Source organism: Ictidomys tridecemlineatus, chromosome 1 (genome assembly GCF_052094955.1).
Source record: "Ictidomys tridecemlineatus isolate mIctTri1 chromosome 1, mIctTri1.hap1, whole genome shotgun sequence".
Taxonomy (NCBI): domain Eukaryota; kingdom Metazoa; phylum Chordata; class Mammalia; order Rodentia; family Sciuridae; genus Ictidomys; species Ictidomys tridecemlineatus.
The window spans coordinates 103,415,041-103,431,661 of record NC_135477.1 but is presented as its reverse complement, the minus strand read 5'-3'; the positions used below and the strand labels follow the sequence as shown (position 1 = coordinate 103,431,661).

The following is a 16,621-nucleotide window of genomic DNA, read 5'->3' as shown; positions in this document are numbered from 1 at the left end:
TTTTTTACCCTATGCCCACTTGTTAACTTTGGCTTTTTTGTAGACTGAGGGAGCAATAGGTTATGCATACTGGGTCTGCACAACATTGCAAGATAAAAGCAACAGAGAAACAGAGCTATACCAATACAACATCCTCCAGATGAATGCTATTCCAGCAGCACAAGTTGTTTTGTGTAAATATGTGGGTAAGTTACTTGTTATTTAATGACAAAATATTTGAAGAAGTATTAAAATAAAGAGTTTTTTAAACTAATTCATTCCATATTAAATATTTGTGTTAAGACTTGAATTTGCCTTTTTGTTTTATGGCCCAGTGGTCTCCTTTTTAAACTATAGCACTTTTGAAGAGTGATGAGATCAGAGGTACTGTGAAAAACAGGATAGAAAACAACATCATAGATATTAGGGGCATTATAATCTTCTTTATGCATTTAGACTGGGATACTTGTGTAGAAGAAAGTAAGTAGATTTCAAACATGAGCACTTTGGTACATTATCATGTTAGGCAGTGTGCCAGAATAAATGACAATAAATACTTAGAGCTGAAGAAGTGCTTCAGAAATTTAATTGATGTGTTTCCTTGCCAAGGATTTACAAAAAGAGATAAATCTTTAGCTTTCGGCAAAATTCACATACAAAAAACAATGAACAAATCGTTTTAACAAATATGTGTAGCTGTTTTTTTTTTAATTTTAAAATTAATTAATTTATTAATTTGGTACCAGGGATTAAACCCAGGGCCACTTAACCACTGAGCCACATTCCCAGTCCTTTTTTGTATTTTATTTAAAGACAGGGTTTTGCTCAGTTGCCCAGGGTCTTGCCAAATTGCTGAGGACAGTTTTGAACCTGTGATCCACTTGCCTCAGCTTCCCAAGCCGCTGGGATTATAGGTGTGTGCCACTGTGCCCAGCGTGAGTTTTAAATTCTGTAATAGAGTCCTATCATGTGCTTATTTAGCAAATTTAATTTGATGTACTTGGCCGAAAAAAAAAAAAATAACATAAGCAGAAAAGAGAGGGTAATGAGAGAAAGAATACAGACCATTTGCTGCTTTCCTTTGAGTATTGTGGCATGTGAAGGGAAAGATTTCATACTTATTTTGACTCAGTTTTGTGACCCTTGTTTGAAGATGTCAGGGATTTTTAAAGAATAACTTTGACTATGTATTTTTCACCTTATGCTTTTAGACGTTAGAACCTCACTATCACATACGATATGATTTATGTTGTACTTTGTTAAACAATTGATGGGATTTAAAGTCTTGCATCCAAGTATTGCTTTTTTAAATTTATTTTTATTTTATGGGGGATGGAACCTAGGGCCTTATGCATGCTAGGCAAACACTTACCACTGAGCCATGTCTCCAGAGCCCCAGTATAACTTTTAAGTTATATTAGATGTGTTTCTTCTTCTCTAATCTGTATAATATAGGGTAATACATGATGTTTTTGACATTAAAATTTCAAAATACTGGCTGGGCATGGGGCACTTAGGAGGCTGAGGTCAGAGAATTGAAAGTTCAAGGACAACCTGGGCAACTTACTAAGACCCTGTTCAAAATTAAAAGGGTTGGAGATGTATCTCAGTGGTAGCATGCCCTGGGTTAAATCCCCAGTGCCAAAAAAACTCCAAAATACAAAAACAAAAAAAACCCCAAAATATTGCTTTGAAAGTTCCCAGATCATCTTCTGTTTTTAAAGTGCAATACTGCATTATTATTTTTTAAATATATAGAGATTGGAACAGAACCACCAAGAGAAATCATTGCTAAATTTAATCACAGGAAGGCTTAAATGGTAACCCCAAACTGGATTTAAATATCATGACTAGCTTTAACATGAGTTAAAATTTAAAATTATACTTTAGGAATAAAACTATTTGAAATTCTAAAACAGAATAGAAACCATATGTAACTATGAAATATTATTCAGTGATTTAAAATAATTATAAAAAGATTACTGATATTTTCAAGATAAAATTAAACCATCACTCTTAATAATATCTGTGATCTCAGTAGGTAATCTGATGTTTAAGATACAGGAAAAAATGAAAAGTAAACTAATATTTTTTGTGAACATAACCAGTATGGCCATATAAAGTAAAGATATTTCTGAATTTCTAGAAAGAATTCAGAATTATGCTCCAGCTTTCACAATGTTGGGTTACTTAAATGAACATCTACAACTGAAAAAGGAAGCAGCAGATGCGTACCAAAGGTAAGATTATATATTTAATAATATAGTCATTGTTTTATCAGTTAGTCTTTCAAATTTAGTTCTATTCTCCTGAAGACTGTACTAAAAGTTTTGACTTCTTGTATTTTATTATTGCATCTTAGAAAGTGAAAAGATATGGTCCCAAATTTTCAGCTGAATTTTGGTTTCTGTTGCAGGGAGGTGAGTGAGAAGAGTAAGAGAAGGAGTTGTACAAAACAGAATCTTCTCAGATGTTGTTTTAGAGAAACCTGTCCTCTAAAAACTTGTATAGCTTTATCAGATACATGTATATACTTGAATCACTTTAGTATCTACAATATATTTATTAGTTCAATAAATATTATTGTTTTTTTTTGGCACTGGGAATTTAACCCAGGGTGTGCTACCACTAAGGTACATCCTCAGCCCTTTTAATTTTGAACAGGGTCTCAAACAGTATCCTTAGCACTAGCAATTTAGTATTGAATTCTAATGGAGAGAGACCCTATTCTCCTGGAGCTCATTTTCTGGTGATAGGGGAGAGACTTGATAAGGTAATGAACATTTGATAATAATAATTGTGATAATAATAGTAAAAAAGAATTAAAGTACCGTAAAGGGCCAGAGAATGCAGGGCAGGAAGTGACATTTTAGATGGGTTTAAAAGGAGTAGGTATACTGAGAAAGAGTTGAAGCCTGACCTGAATGAGTTGAGGCCACAAACTGGCTGAGGTTATCTATAAGAGCATCCAGGCAGAAGGAATAGCAAGAGCAAGTGCTCTCAATGGAGGTGACTTGGCATAAGGAAGAAACAAGAAAGCCAGTGTGTTGGAGTTGAATGACTGGCCTGGAGAGTGGTGGGAAGTTATGTCTTAAAGTTTTGTTCTCTCCAAATTGATGGTTAGGTGGATAAGGAAGCAATTGTTGATCTCATGAATTACTAGATGAAAAGTTAAAAAGACCTGATTGCCTAGAATGTAAGTACATATTTAGAAGAAGCCTTGTCAGGTGGGATTTAGGTGTCCCAAATACTTCGCCCTATTCTTTCATGGATATCTGTGTATTTAAAGTAGTAATCACTCGATGGTACTGGAGGCGGTGTAATCAAGGACTTGTTTTCCAAGTATATATGGAGAGAGATTTATGAAAAACACAGTTTTCTTTTAGTATAATAAACAAATTATAAATATGAAAGAGTGCAACAGTGAACATGATTTTTGAACAGAAAACTAGAGAGCTATAGGGCATCTGCAATTTTTGGTGTGTTGTTAATGCAGATATGGTGAACTAACATTGCCTACACAGCAATTCCATAGTTGGAGTTGTCCTACTCTTTCTTAACTGATCTCCTCTACTGTTTTCTGCCTCAAAGAAGCATTTGAGGCTTGAAACTATAAATTTGATATAAATTTAACCAAAAGTACCATTATTGATCTCTATAATACTTTTAGGCTTATCTGGAAAATTTTTGTTTTTCATGTAACTAACATTAGGGAAATACAAACTTTTCTTGCATATTTCTCCCTGACATGTCTTCTTACTAATTTTTTAAATTAAAACTTAATTAAATTAATGTTAATTTAATTAAATTTTAATAAAAATTTTTAAATTGTTGATGGACCTTATTTTATTCATTTATTTATATGCAGTGTTGAGAATCAAACCCAGTGCCTCATATATGTGCTTTACCACTGAGCTGCATCCCCAGCCCTTAAAAAAAATTTTAATAGCATTATAATTATACATAGTATTTGGGTTCATTTTGACAAAATCATACTTGCAAGGAATTTGATTTCAATCCCTACTTCCCTTTCCCATTTTTCCTTCCCCCCTCCCTCCTTCTATTCTCCCAGTTTTACTCTACTAAACTTTCTTTCTTCTACATGTACCTAAAGGTGAAATTCCCTTAGGTACCTTTATGTATGACTATAAGATGATTTTGTTTAATTTATTCCATATTTCTTCCCCTTTCCTTTCTTTGTTTCTTGTTCTCCTTCTTTATTCCACTGATCTTCTCTATATCTATATGATATCCAATCCCACTGCTTTCTTTCCCTTATCTTGCTCTAGCTTCCACACATGAGAGAAAACATTCAACCCTTGATTTTCTAACTAACTTATTTCACTTAGCATGATGTTCTCCATCTCCATCTATTTACTGGTACATGCCATTATTTCATTCTTATTTATGACTGAGTAAAACTCCATTGTAATACTACATTTTCTTAATCCAGTCATCTATTGATGGGCATCTGGGTTGATTCCATAATTTGACTGCTGTGAATTGTGCTGCTATAAACATTGAAGTGGCTGTGTCACCATAGTTTGCTGATTTTAAATCTTTTGAATAAATACTGAGAAGTGGAATAGCTGGGTCATATGGTGGTTCCATTCCTAGTTTTTTGAGGAATCCCATGCTGTTTCCCAGAGTGGTTTTACTAGTTTATAGTCCTACCAACAATGTAAGAATATACCTTTTCTCCTACATTCTTACCAGCATTTATTGTTATTTGTGTTCTTGATAATTGCCATTCTGGCTGGAGAGAGATGAAATTTTAGTGTAGTTTTTTTTTTTTTTTTTTTTAATTTCTTGGCCATTTGTGTTTCTTCTTTTGGGAAGTTTCTGTGCAGTTGTTTTGCCCATTTATTGGTTAGGCTATTTTTTTTTTGTCATTTAGTTTTTGAGTTCTTTATATATTCTGATATATATTATGTTTTATTAATCCTATCAGAGTAGTAGCTGGTAAAGATTTTCTCCCATTCTGCAGGCTCTCTCTTCACTCTCTTATTTCCTTTGCCGCATAGAAACTTCTTAATTTGATGCCATTCTACTTATTGATTCTTGGTTTTTGAGCTTTAGGGGTCTTGTTGAGGAAGTAGGTGCCTACACCTATATGTTGGAGTGTTAGCTATATTTTCTTATAGAAGTTGCAAGGTTTCTGGTCTAGGTTTTAAGTCTTTAATCCATTTGATTTGACTTTTGTAGAGATTGAAAGATAGGGATCTTAATTTATTCTTCTACATATGGATGTCTACATGTAGATATCTAGGTCTTCCAGCACCATTTGTTAAAAATGCTGTCTTTTCTCCAACATATATTTTTTGGAACCTTTGTCAAGTATCAGATGACTGGAAAAAGTTGGGTTTGTCTCTGTGTCTTCTGTTCTACTGGGCTTTATTTTTCTTTTGATGCCAATACTATGCTGTTTTTGCTACTCTATCTCTGTAGTAAAATTGTAGATTAAGTATTGTGATGCCTCTTGTATCACTTTTTTTGTTCAGAATTGCTTTAGCCATTCTGGCTCTCTTATTCTTCCAAATGTATTTTAGGATTTTTTTGTAGTCTATGAAGAATGTCATTGTATTTTAATGGGGACTGCATTGAATGTGTAAATTGTTTTTGGTAGTATGACCATTTTGACATTATTAATTCTGCCTATTAAGAACTTGGGAGGTCTTTCCATTTCTGAGGTCCTTTTCAATTTCTTTCTTAAGTGTTCTATAGTTTTCATAGTAGAGATCTTTCACCTTCTGATTAGATTAATTCTCAGTTTTTTTTTTGTTTTGTTTTGTTAAAGGTTATTGTAAAGGGGATGGTTTTCTTGATTTCTTTCTCAGCTGAACCACTGTTGGAGTACAGAAAAGCTGTTGATTTATGAGTGTTAATCTTGTGTCCTGCTACTTTAATAAATTTATTTGTCAGCTCTTGAAGTCTTCTGGTAGAATTTGTTGTTCTTCTAGATGAAGGATGATGTCATCAGCAATGATAGTTTGACTTCTTTTTAAATTTAGACATATCCTTTGAATACAGAAAAGAGAAAACAAAAATCTTACTAATTTTTCAGCTCTTTTTAGTTGTGAGGCATCTTCCTTCTTGCCTTAGAGGACTGTATGAAAAAAAAAAAAACATGGGCTGTCAGCATTCTGAATCGAGGGACTTCTAATGTCCTGCCATTCTCTTCCCTTAACTCAATGTGTTTCAGTTTTTTGAATGTATAGGCAAAAGTAATGAAAACACTCAACTTCCTGTCTTCCAAATTCAGACTACTAGTTTTTTTTTAATATTTCTTTAGTTGATGGAACTTTAATTTATTTATATACAGTGCTGAGAATCGAATCCAGTGCCTCACACATGCTAGAAAATGCTCTACCACTGAGCCATAACCCCAAACCCAGACTACTAGTTTTAAGAGTATCTTCTATAAATTCAAATATGTAAAAAATGTAATCCTGTTACATACTCATTTCTCAGAGTTACATTAGAATTTTTGGAATATTTAGAACTTGAATGTGAATAATAATTTCACTAAGAATGATCTAAAAGGGAAAATATTGGGGATTGAAATGGAACAAGTTATGTTATATGCATTTATGATTGTCAGAATGAATGCTATTATTTAGTATGATTATGATACACTAATAAAAAGTGAAAGAATTAAGTGCTTATTTTATTAAAGTTAATTTCCTGACAATCTAAAACATAAATATATTTAAGTGTTTTTGTGGTATGAAATATGAATAAGTTGTTTTTGCTGGCATTAAACAAGTAGTAGAATTAAATGAAATAATAGCAGTCTGTGATCATCCAAGACAGGAAGGGTAAAACAATGCTGTTGCACAGAGATAGTTAAAATACCTTGTCCTTTTTTAAGGGCAATGTTGTTGCTACAGACTGAAGAAGATCAAGATACTTATAATGTTGCAGTAAGAAATTATGGCAGATTGTTGAGGTAAGCATATTTTTCTAATTAATTCTGTGAATCTGTTGGAATTTTCTGGTAAAGCTATGGAATTGGTAAGGTGATGATCAATGTCCAGAGCAGGGTCATGTTGGATACAGTGGTCCATAGTACCAGGCTATCTTTACACTTTCTGTACCTATAATGATGCTAAATCCTAATGTACCTTACAGAGTAGAATTAAAACTAATGGTTTGTGGACTGGATAAGAGACATTTTTGAGGAGAAGTAGTTGTTGTCTCTAATATTAGAAACCTATTTAACTGAAAAGTTAACTGAAAGAAGAACTGGATTTATTCTGATTTGTTAATGTATTCTTAAACTAGTGAGAGACATTAGCAGTTGAGGAATTCCTCTGAAACAATAGAAAAGAATTTGGTGGGCTATGTAGAGGGAACTACAGAACTATCCTCAGGTTGCAAAGACTTTTAATGATTATTTTTTAAAAAAGATTAAAAACCTTCTAGTAAATGAATTCAGCAAAGTAGCAGGATACAAAATTAACACCCATAAATCAAATGCATTTTTGTATATCAGTGACAAATCCTCAGAAAGGGAAACAAAAAAACTACCCCATTTACAACAGTCTCAAAAAAAAAAAAAAAGTACAATACTTGCGAATAAACTTAATGAAACAGGTGAAAGATCTATATAATGAAAATTATGGAACCCTAAAGAAAAAAATCAAAGAAGACCTTAGAAGGTAGAAAGATCTACCTTGCTTTTGGATAGACAGAATTAATATTATATCAAAATGACCATACTACGAAAAGCACTATACAGATTTAATGCAATTCTGATCAAAATCCCAATGACATTCCTCATAGAAAAAGCAGTCGTGAAATTCATCTGGAAAAATATGAGACCCAGAATAGCTAAAGCAATTCTTAGCAGGAAGAGTAAAGCAGGTGGCTTCACTATACTGGACCTTAAACTATACTACAGAGCAATAATAACAAAAACGGCATGGTATTAGCACCGCAACAGACTGGTAGACCAATGGTACAGAATAGAGGACACAGAGACTAACTCACAAAATTACAATTATCTTATATTGGACAAAGGCTCCAAAAACATACATTGGAGAAAATATAGCCTCTTCAACAAATGGTATTGGGAAAACTGGAAATCTATATACAACAAAATGAAATTAAACCCCTAAATCTTACCATACACAAAACTCAACTCAAAATGGACCAAGAACCTAGGAATAAAACCAGAGACTCTGTATCTAATAAAAGAAAAAGTAGGCTCTAATCTGCATCATGTAGGTTAGGCCCCAATTTTCTTAATAAGATTCCGGTGGCACAAGAATTAAAACCAAGAATCAATAAATGAGATGGACTCAAAAGTTTCTTCTCAGCAAAAGAAACAATCTGTGAGGTGAATAGAGAGCCTACATCTTGAGAGCAAATCTTTACCCCTCACACATCAGATAGAGCATTAATCACTAGGGTACATAAAGAACTCAGAAAGCTACGCACCAAAAACCCCCAAATAACCCGGTAGTCATTAAATGGGCCAAGGACCTGAAGAGATACTTCTCAGAAGATGATGTACAATCAATCAACAAATGATATTACAATCAATCAACATGAAAAAATGTTCATCAACACTAGCGATTAGAGAAATACAAATCAAAACCACTCTAAGATTTCATCTCACTTCAGTCAGAGTAAAGTGGCAGCTGTTGTGAAGACAAACAATAAGTGTTGGCGAGGATGTGGGGAAAAAGGTACACTCATACACTGCTGGTGGGAATGCAAATTGGTGCAGCCAATATGGAAAACAGTATGGAGATTCCTTGGAAAATTGTCAATGGAACCACCATTTGACCCAGGTATCCCTTTCCTCGGTCTATACCCAAAGGACTTAAGAACAGCATACTACAGGGTCACAGGCACATTAATGTTTATAGCAGCACAATTCATAATAGATAAACTGTGGAATTAACCTAGATGCCCTTCAATAAATGAATGGATAAAAAAATGTGGCATACATACACAATGGAATATTACTCAGCAATAAAAGAGAATAAAATCATGGCATTTGCAGGTAAATGGATGGAGTTAGAAAAGATAATGTTAAGTGAAGTTAGCCAATCCCAAAAAACCAAGTGCTGAATGTTTTCTCTAATATAAGGAGGTTGATTCATAGTGGGATAAGGAGAAGGGAGCATGGGAAGAATAGACAAACTCTAGATAGGGCAGAGGGGTTGGAGGGGAAGGGAGCGGGGCATGTGGTGATTAATGATGCTGGAGTGAGATGATCATTATTATCTGAAGTACAGGCATGAAGACACAAATTAGTGTGACTATACTGTGTATACAACCAGAGATATGAAAAATCGTTCTCTCTATATATAATAAGAATTGTAATGCATTCTGCTGTCATATATAAATAAAAAAAGAAAAGGAAAGGAAAAAAGACTCCTTTGGCAAAGATTTAAAATCAAGAGTCAATAAATGGGATGGATTCAAACTAAAAAGTTTCTTCTCAGCAAAAGAGACAATCTGTGAAGTGAATAGAGAGCCTACATCTGGGAGCAAATCTTTACCCCTCACACATCAGATAGAGCACTAGTCTCCAGGGTATGTAAAGCACTCAAAATTCTAAGCACCAAAAACCCAAATAACCCAGTCAGTAAATAGGCCAACAACCTGAACAGACACTTCTCAGAAGATGATGTACAATCGATCAACAAATACATGAAAAAATGTTCATCATTGCTAGCAATTAGAGAAATGCAAATCAAGTAAGATTTCATGTCACTCCAGTCAGAATGGCAGCTATTATGAAGACAAACAACAATAAGTGTTGGCGAGGATGTGGGGAAAAAGCTACTCTCATACACTGCTGGTGGGACTACAAAATGGTGCAGCCAATATGGAATGCATTATGGAGATTTCTTGGAAAACTGGGAATGGAACCACCATTTGACCCAGCTATCCCTCTCTGGTCTATAACCAAAGGACTTAAAAACAGCATACTACAGGGACACAGGCACATCAATGTTTATAGCAGCACAATTCACAATAGGTAAACTGTGGAACCAACCTTCAGTAGGTGAATGGATAAAAAAAAAAGTGACATATATATACACAAATGAAATATTATTCAGCAGTAAACAAGAATAAAATCATGGCATTTGCAGGTAAATGGATGGAGTTAGAGAAGATAATGTTAAGTGAAGTTAGCCAATCTCAAAAAAAACAAATGCCAAATGTTTTCTCTGATATAAGGAGGCTGATTCATAGTGGGAGGGGGAGCATGGGAGGAATAGATGAACTCTAGATAGGGCAGAGAGGTGGGAGGGGAAGGAAGGGGGCATGGGGTTATAAATGATAGTGGAATGTGATGGAAATTATTATCCAAAGTACATGTATGAAGACATAAATTGGTGTGAATATACTTTGTATACAACCACAGAGATGAAAAATTGTTCTCTATATATGTAATAAGAATTGTAATGCAGTTTATTGTCATACAAATAAAAAAAATTAATTAAAAAAAAGAAAAAACAAGATTAAAAACCAGTTATAGAACAATGCCCAGAGAATAGAAATATTGTTAGAGGAAAGTTTATGCCTCAAGGAGGTATATTTCAAGTTTGTAACTGCTCCAAAATTGAGCAATCCAGTTTAAAGTAGCTAAATAATAGAGACATACATAAAGGAGCTACATAATAGAGACTTGAGGCAGCTGCTTCCTTTCCTTTATTACTGTGTAACTGAATCATATCCACAAACAGGAAAATTTTAATCTTCTGATTGTTTGTCCTTTCAGTTCTTTTAACTGTTAACATTTAAGCAGTGGTAGAACTCTATCCAAGATTTTGTTCAAGCAGAGGATGGATGTTGTAAAAAATTACATGGAGTAAAGTGTTTGTTCTTTTTAGTTTTGATATTTAATGTAATGGAAATATCTTGGAAGAAAATTTATATCTCCCATTGAAAATAGGACATCTGTTTTCTTTTAAATGTGGTTTTATTATGATATATTGAATAGGCAAGCATTGTTTAGTAATAAACTAGAGAGAATCAATTAATGAATAGTTACCACTAGTTATAACATCTTAAAATTCTGTCAAATTTGCTTCAGGTTATAAAGTTATGAAACTGAAACCCTGTATGGCCTTTTCTAATTTCTTTTAAAATATTGAAAAAAAAAATTTTGGTACCAGGGATTGAACCCAGAGGTGCTTGATCACTAAGTCATCTTTTTCTATTTTATTTTTTAAATTTTGAGACAGGATCTTGCTTTAGAGCCTTGCAAAGTTGCTGAGGAGGGTCTAGAACTTGTGATCCTCCTGCTTTGTCCTCTGGGGTCACTGAGATTATAGGTATGCTCCACCACTCCTAGCTTAAATTTTTTTCTCTCTACAAAAGTAATCACATTTTTAAAAAGACTATATTCATTTAAAGAAATACTTTTAATATACGTGTATGTATTCATATATAATCTGAGTTAACCATCCTTCCTTCATCAAAATACTTACCAAATTTGAGTTTATTGGTTTTATAAATTCATTAGCTTTTTAAAAACTAATATTAGAAGCAAAGGTTGCCTATGTTTTTAGCTCCTACTCATATCCTTCAAGAGGAAAAATTTTATAAAAAGATTTCCAGTAACACAATAAATAAAAATAGATTTGGATTATGGTGTTTGACCAGAAATAAAAATCTAGGAGATGTTGTTTCTATTCAGATGGTGGCAGCGGAGCTTATGTAAATAAGTTCTCTTCTTTTTTAAGTAAGCAAAACCGTTATTTTGCTGTTATTAGTAAGCATTGTACTTTAGTACCATATATTAACAATTTATACTTTTCTCTCTATTAAACACAAAAAGATAATGAATAGTATTATCTGTAGAATTTTAATGTTTCTCTGTGCTCTCCAAAAAAAATTTATTTGGAGATAAATAGTTTACACCAAGATTGGGTTTGATTCTGACTTATGACTTATTAAGCTTGTCTGAGATATTATAATCATAGGATGCTATTTAACTAATATATTAAGCTTAGAAAATTAGAATTCTGTGAAATGGATATCTTACCCTGTGTACATATATGAAGACACAATTGTGTGACTCTACTTTGTGTAAAACCAGAGATATGAAAAATTGTGCTTTATATGTATAATATGAATTGTAGTGCATACTGCTGTCATATGTAACAAATCATAATAAAAATAAAAAATAATAATTAAAAAATTAGAATTCTGTATAAATGTCAACCTGAAATTATTCTTATAACTTGGGATTTTAATTAAAGTTTGTTAGAGACAATTCTTTTTCACATGTAATTTTTAAAAAACAATGTATTGAAGTTAAAATCCCCTTGGTACATTCTATTTGTGATATGCCTTCTGTTTTCAGTCTTTTCTGCATCTTTAACAGAAAAGATGAATTGCCACTATAAAAAGGGAAGGGCAGGTAAAGTTATTAAAAGTACTAGTGTAGATAACTCTCTATTTTGATGCTGCAAGCCAAAATTTTCTTTTATATTAAAAATAAATTGTATTTGTTTCTTAGTTCCATTGGTGAATACGACAAAGCTATCCAGGCTTTTAAGTCAATACCTCTCGAGGAGTTAGAAGACCTCATAGGCTTTGCATTGGCTTTATTTAAGAAGGGGCTATATAAAGAGAGCAGCAAAGGTAAGGCTGTTGCTTAAAGGATATTTCTTTTCCAGTGTTTACTCATAATGAGCTTTTTATATAAAGAAAGATGTTATATTGAGATGGGGGTGAGGGTTGTAGTATTTATTAAAATCTGACTAGTAGTCAGGAATCATAATGGTCACTTTTTACATATTACCTCATGTAGTATGTTATAATGGTGACTAGTCTTTTAGTAATACTCAGCAATGAGCTGAATATTCTACATATGAGGGAACTAAGGGCCAAGATAATTTATGGTAGACATGTGAGTTAGTATTTGAAAGTAGGTATTTACTATTCTATGCTGCTTAAGTGAAAATTTCTGATACATGAATATAAGTTGGTATAGTAGATACTGGTTTCTCCAAAAATGTTAACTGATAAATTTTTAAATATATGGGCCCCACCTACATGTGTGTAGCTCATTTAAATATCCTCTGCTTAATGGAGGTGGTGGTCTGTACTGGAAACTTTGATGACATTTCATTGGCTACAGGCCTCCACTTCTAGCTTTTAAAGGTGGCTCTTAGAGATAGTGACTCAGACCTCTCCATTGATTCTACCATTTAGATACTAGATGGTACTAGAAGATGGGGCTTATCACACAATAATCCAAATCATACCACTGACTCACCTTGGAAATGCTAAACCAAGGTGGATTATTATAAGTTTTTTATTCTGTCTACTTTAAAATAAGGGAACAGTAAGATATGATTTTAGTTGGGTCTTTTTGAAAAATGGGATTGTCAGTCAAAGTTGTTTTAATATTTTGTTTGTTTCTAATTCTCTGTGACAGCATATGAAAGAGCCTTGTCTGTTGCTGAATCAGAGCAAGACAAAGCCTATATCTTGACAGCTCTGGCAATAACAGAATATAAACAAGGAAAAATGGATATAGCCAAGTCACTGCTATTCAAATGGTATGTATGGATGACATCAACACTTAACATGACCTGATACTTAAATATTTAGGTTAAGATTTGGAGCAATGTAAAATGAAGTTCTAAGTGTTTCAGGAACTTTCAGGTGGTTCTGAATTGACAATCACAGGTGGAGCTAGATATCATGGTTTAATTCTCAGATCTGGATTCCCGATCTTTAAAAATCATCCTCTGCTCTGTGTATGTTTTTTATGATGATGATGATGATGTTATTTTGTTTGTTTTTAAGAGTAATTAATTACATAACTGATGTAGTAGGAGCTTAAACTTTTAATGAAGGCAATTGTAACTCTTTACTTTTTGAACTCTTGGATCCCCAATGAGACTTTTTTTCCTCCCTTCCTTCCTTTTAAAGTTAACCTGAAAAAAAGTTCTTTTGAAAGTGAGTCTTTAAAAACAATTATGTCAATGGAACTTGTAACTATTCTTATGTTTTGGGGTCAAGTTAATAAGATAATAGCTCTGATACCTCTGGTTATTTATGTAATATTTTTTGACTTTTTGAGCTTTTTTTTTTTTTTTTTTAAATTGGCCTAAATTTCTTACAGAGCAGGAGGTGATCAATATATGTCCTTGAACATTGGTTGTCATTGACTACTTTATTGGCATTTTGACTGATACATATTCTAATAGCACACAAGTTTCCCTCCCCTGCAGAATACTTATATCTCTGCCTCCCATTCATTAAATGCTAATATCATTCCTTGTTCATTATGACAATCAAAAAAATTACCTCCATAACTGTTCCCCTCAAATGAGGGGGAAGGGAAATGATTAGATGGTACTAGTTGAGCCACTTCTGTAGATCAGCTTTTAACTTAGTTATTCATTGCAATACTTTTATCTAATCCTGCCTAATTAAAGTCATTCCCTTGTATAATAAGTAAGAAATTCTTTCTGTTCTTCTTTGCTTTTTTGAGAAAACTAATCAATTTAAACGACAATCCAGGTACTTTACATGGATACATCCTTGTAATGTACATGAATTTGTGGTAAGACTCATAGTTGCTAATGAATATTGGCAGTTATCAGGGATAAATTAACCCAAATTAGACCCCAAAATTTGTGGTTATTACTTTTAAAAGTAACAAAATCAGTTTGAACATTGGAAATAGAGAAAAAAATAGCAAAATGTAATCTTTCCTTTTTCCTTTCTTCTATGAGAAGGAAACTTAAGGTTTTCCTTCTTGTATTATATTGTTGGATCCAGAGCTAGATGTTTTGTTTCTATTTGATTCTTTATGTCATCATCCAAGTAGCACTACTGAATGCTCCAGTTCCTACCTTCTTGGCATTCTTTGACTTTATATGAAGAGATAAGATTTATTGGTCTTGTTTGCCATTTGTATGTTGAAAACTGAGCAGTATCCTAGATGCTTATATGGGGAGAGTAGGAGTAAATTCATCATATAAGGGGGAAAAAATCGAATTGCCAATTTCATAGACTTTACAGTATTGAATAAACACATGTTAATCCCTGGAACATGGTAAAAGGCAACATGCAGGTACCAAGCATTTCAGTACATGTTTGCTTGTTACTGGAATGTATTCATTTTTGTAATGATTTAGATTTACATATTAGTATTAGAGTAGATAGGTTTTATTCCTTTTGAGCAAAGGCACAAATTGGAATTTCTTTTGTTATTAATATTAAAACTTATATATTGCTATATACTTTTATGCTATCTTTGTTGTACCAAATGGCAGTATATATTTATAGTGATAGAAATGACACTGACATCATACTCCATGTTTTTACTTCTACCTTTTAAAATTCTTTATTGTGAAGGGTTACTGTAGGTATTTTAAGTAAGCTACTTACTCCAGAGCTGCTTAGGAAAATTCATGATTTTATACCCGATGATCAAAATTAAGTGCAAAAGAATTAATTCCCCCTTCCAACAAATGGTTCAAAGACCAGTATAAATGCTTTTGTTATATTTTAGTGAACTTTGTTTAAAAAGTTTTTGAAAGCTTCTTCATTTTATTACAGTACACAATTCATAATAATTATTTAAAAGTATCATTTAGTTTATAGAGAGCTAAGAATTCTTCATTTAAATTAATATTCTTAAAAATTATTTACTTTTTCTTCTTTAAGTCTAAATAAGCCTCACATTTTACAGGTGAAAAAGGAAAAAAATCTACATTTTTTTATTGTATGTTTTACATTCACGATATTTAAATTCTCCTTAAATTATAAAAATGTTTATTTGAAGCCTACTGGATGTAGCTACATTGTGCTTATTATGTAAAGTGCTGGTGTCAGTATCACCAAGCAAATAGGACAAGAGTTCTATCAGAATGATAAAAATCAGATCTTATATTAAACAGATTCTTCTTTTTTTTTTTTTAACTATTCATGCCTTCCAGGATCTTATTGAAACTGAACATTTTAGCAAATTTGTTCTAATTATTTAACTAGAACTGAGACCCAAAGAAGCTGATTTACATTTGCTTCTAAAGAATGGACAGAATGACCAGAGAAGAAATTTGGCTATTATAGGTCTACGAAAAGCCATTAGCACTTTTTATCAGCCAGAGAAATTGCTATCTATAAAAGCCAAGAAAGTTTTCTTATATTACTGTTAAAACTGGCTTATTTGATGAATCTTTAAGTAAATTGCTTTTTGTATTAATCGTCTTTTACTATTATAGATAAAACTACTATACTGATAGCTAACAAACAGTTATAAAACTGTGTTTACAGCTCTATTTTAAAGGAACCAACCATAGAAAGCCTTCAAACCCTGTGTGCTCTAGGATTGGTAATGCAGGATGCTACACTGTCTAAAGCAGCACTTAATGAGTTACTGAAGCATATCAAACACAAAGACAGTGATTATCACAGGTGCCTTCTTACTTCAGCTATTTATGCACTCCAAGGCCGCAGTGTGGCAGTACAACGGCAAGCGTCTAAAGCTGTTCACAGGTAATGTGGTTATGTTTGTCATTTGGTCTTTAGTAAGATGAGGTAACCATGTGTATATTGGAAACCAGACTCTGGCTCTTTGAAATTATACATAGGACCAGGCAACTGACTTTACCAGTTATTTTTTCTATAAGGATCTTTTTAATTCAGT

At 32.8% G+C, this 16,621-nt stretch overlaps 1 protein-coding gene across 4 annotated transcripts in view; it reads left to right on the top strand.

Annotated features, from left to right (window-relative positions):
* Skic3 (SKI3 subunit of superkiller complex) overlaps positions 1-16,621 on the top strand; it is a 99,206-nt gene that overhangs the window by 43,294 nt on the left and 39,291 nt on the right. For all 4 annotated transcript variants that reach the window (XR_005728377.2, XR_002484073.3, XM_021726903.3 and 1 more), the window contains 6 exons: positions 44-185; positions 2,126-2,219; positions 6,851-6,928; positions 12,470-12,594; positions 13,394-13,517; positions 16,249-16,470. Coding sequence is in view for 2 of the 4 variants with exons in the window: in XM_021726903.3 (XP_021582578.2) it covers positions 44-185; positions 2,126-2,219; positions 6,851-6,928; positions 12,470-12,594; positions 13,394-13,517; positions 16,249-16,470 (785 nt within the window). In the remaining 2 variants the exon portion in view is untranslated. The remainder of the gene's footprint in view (positions 1-43; positions 186-2,125; positions 2,220-6,850; positions 6,929-12,469; positions 12,595-13,393; positions 13,518-16,248; positions 16,471-16,621) is intronic.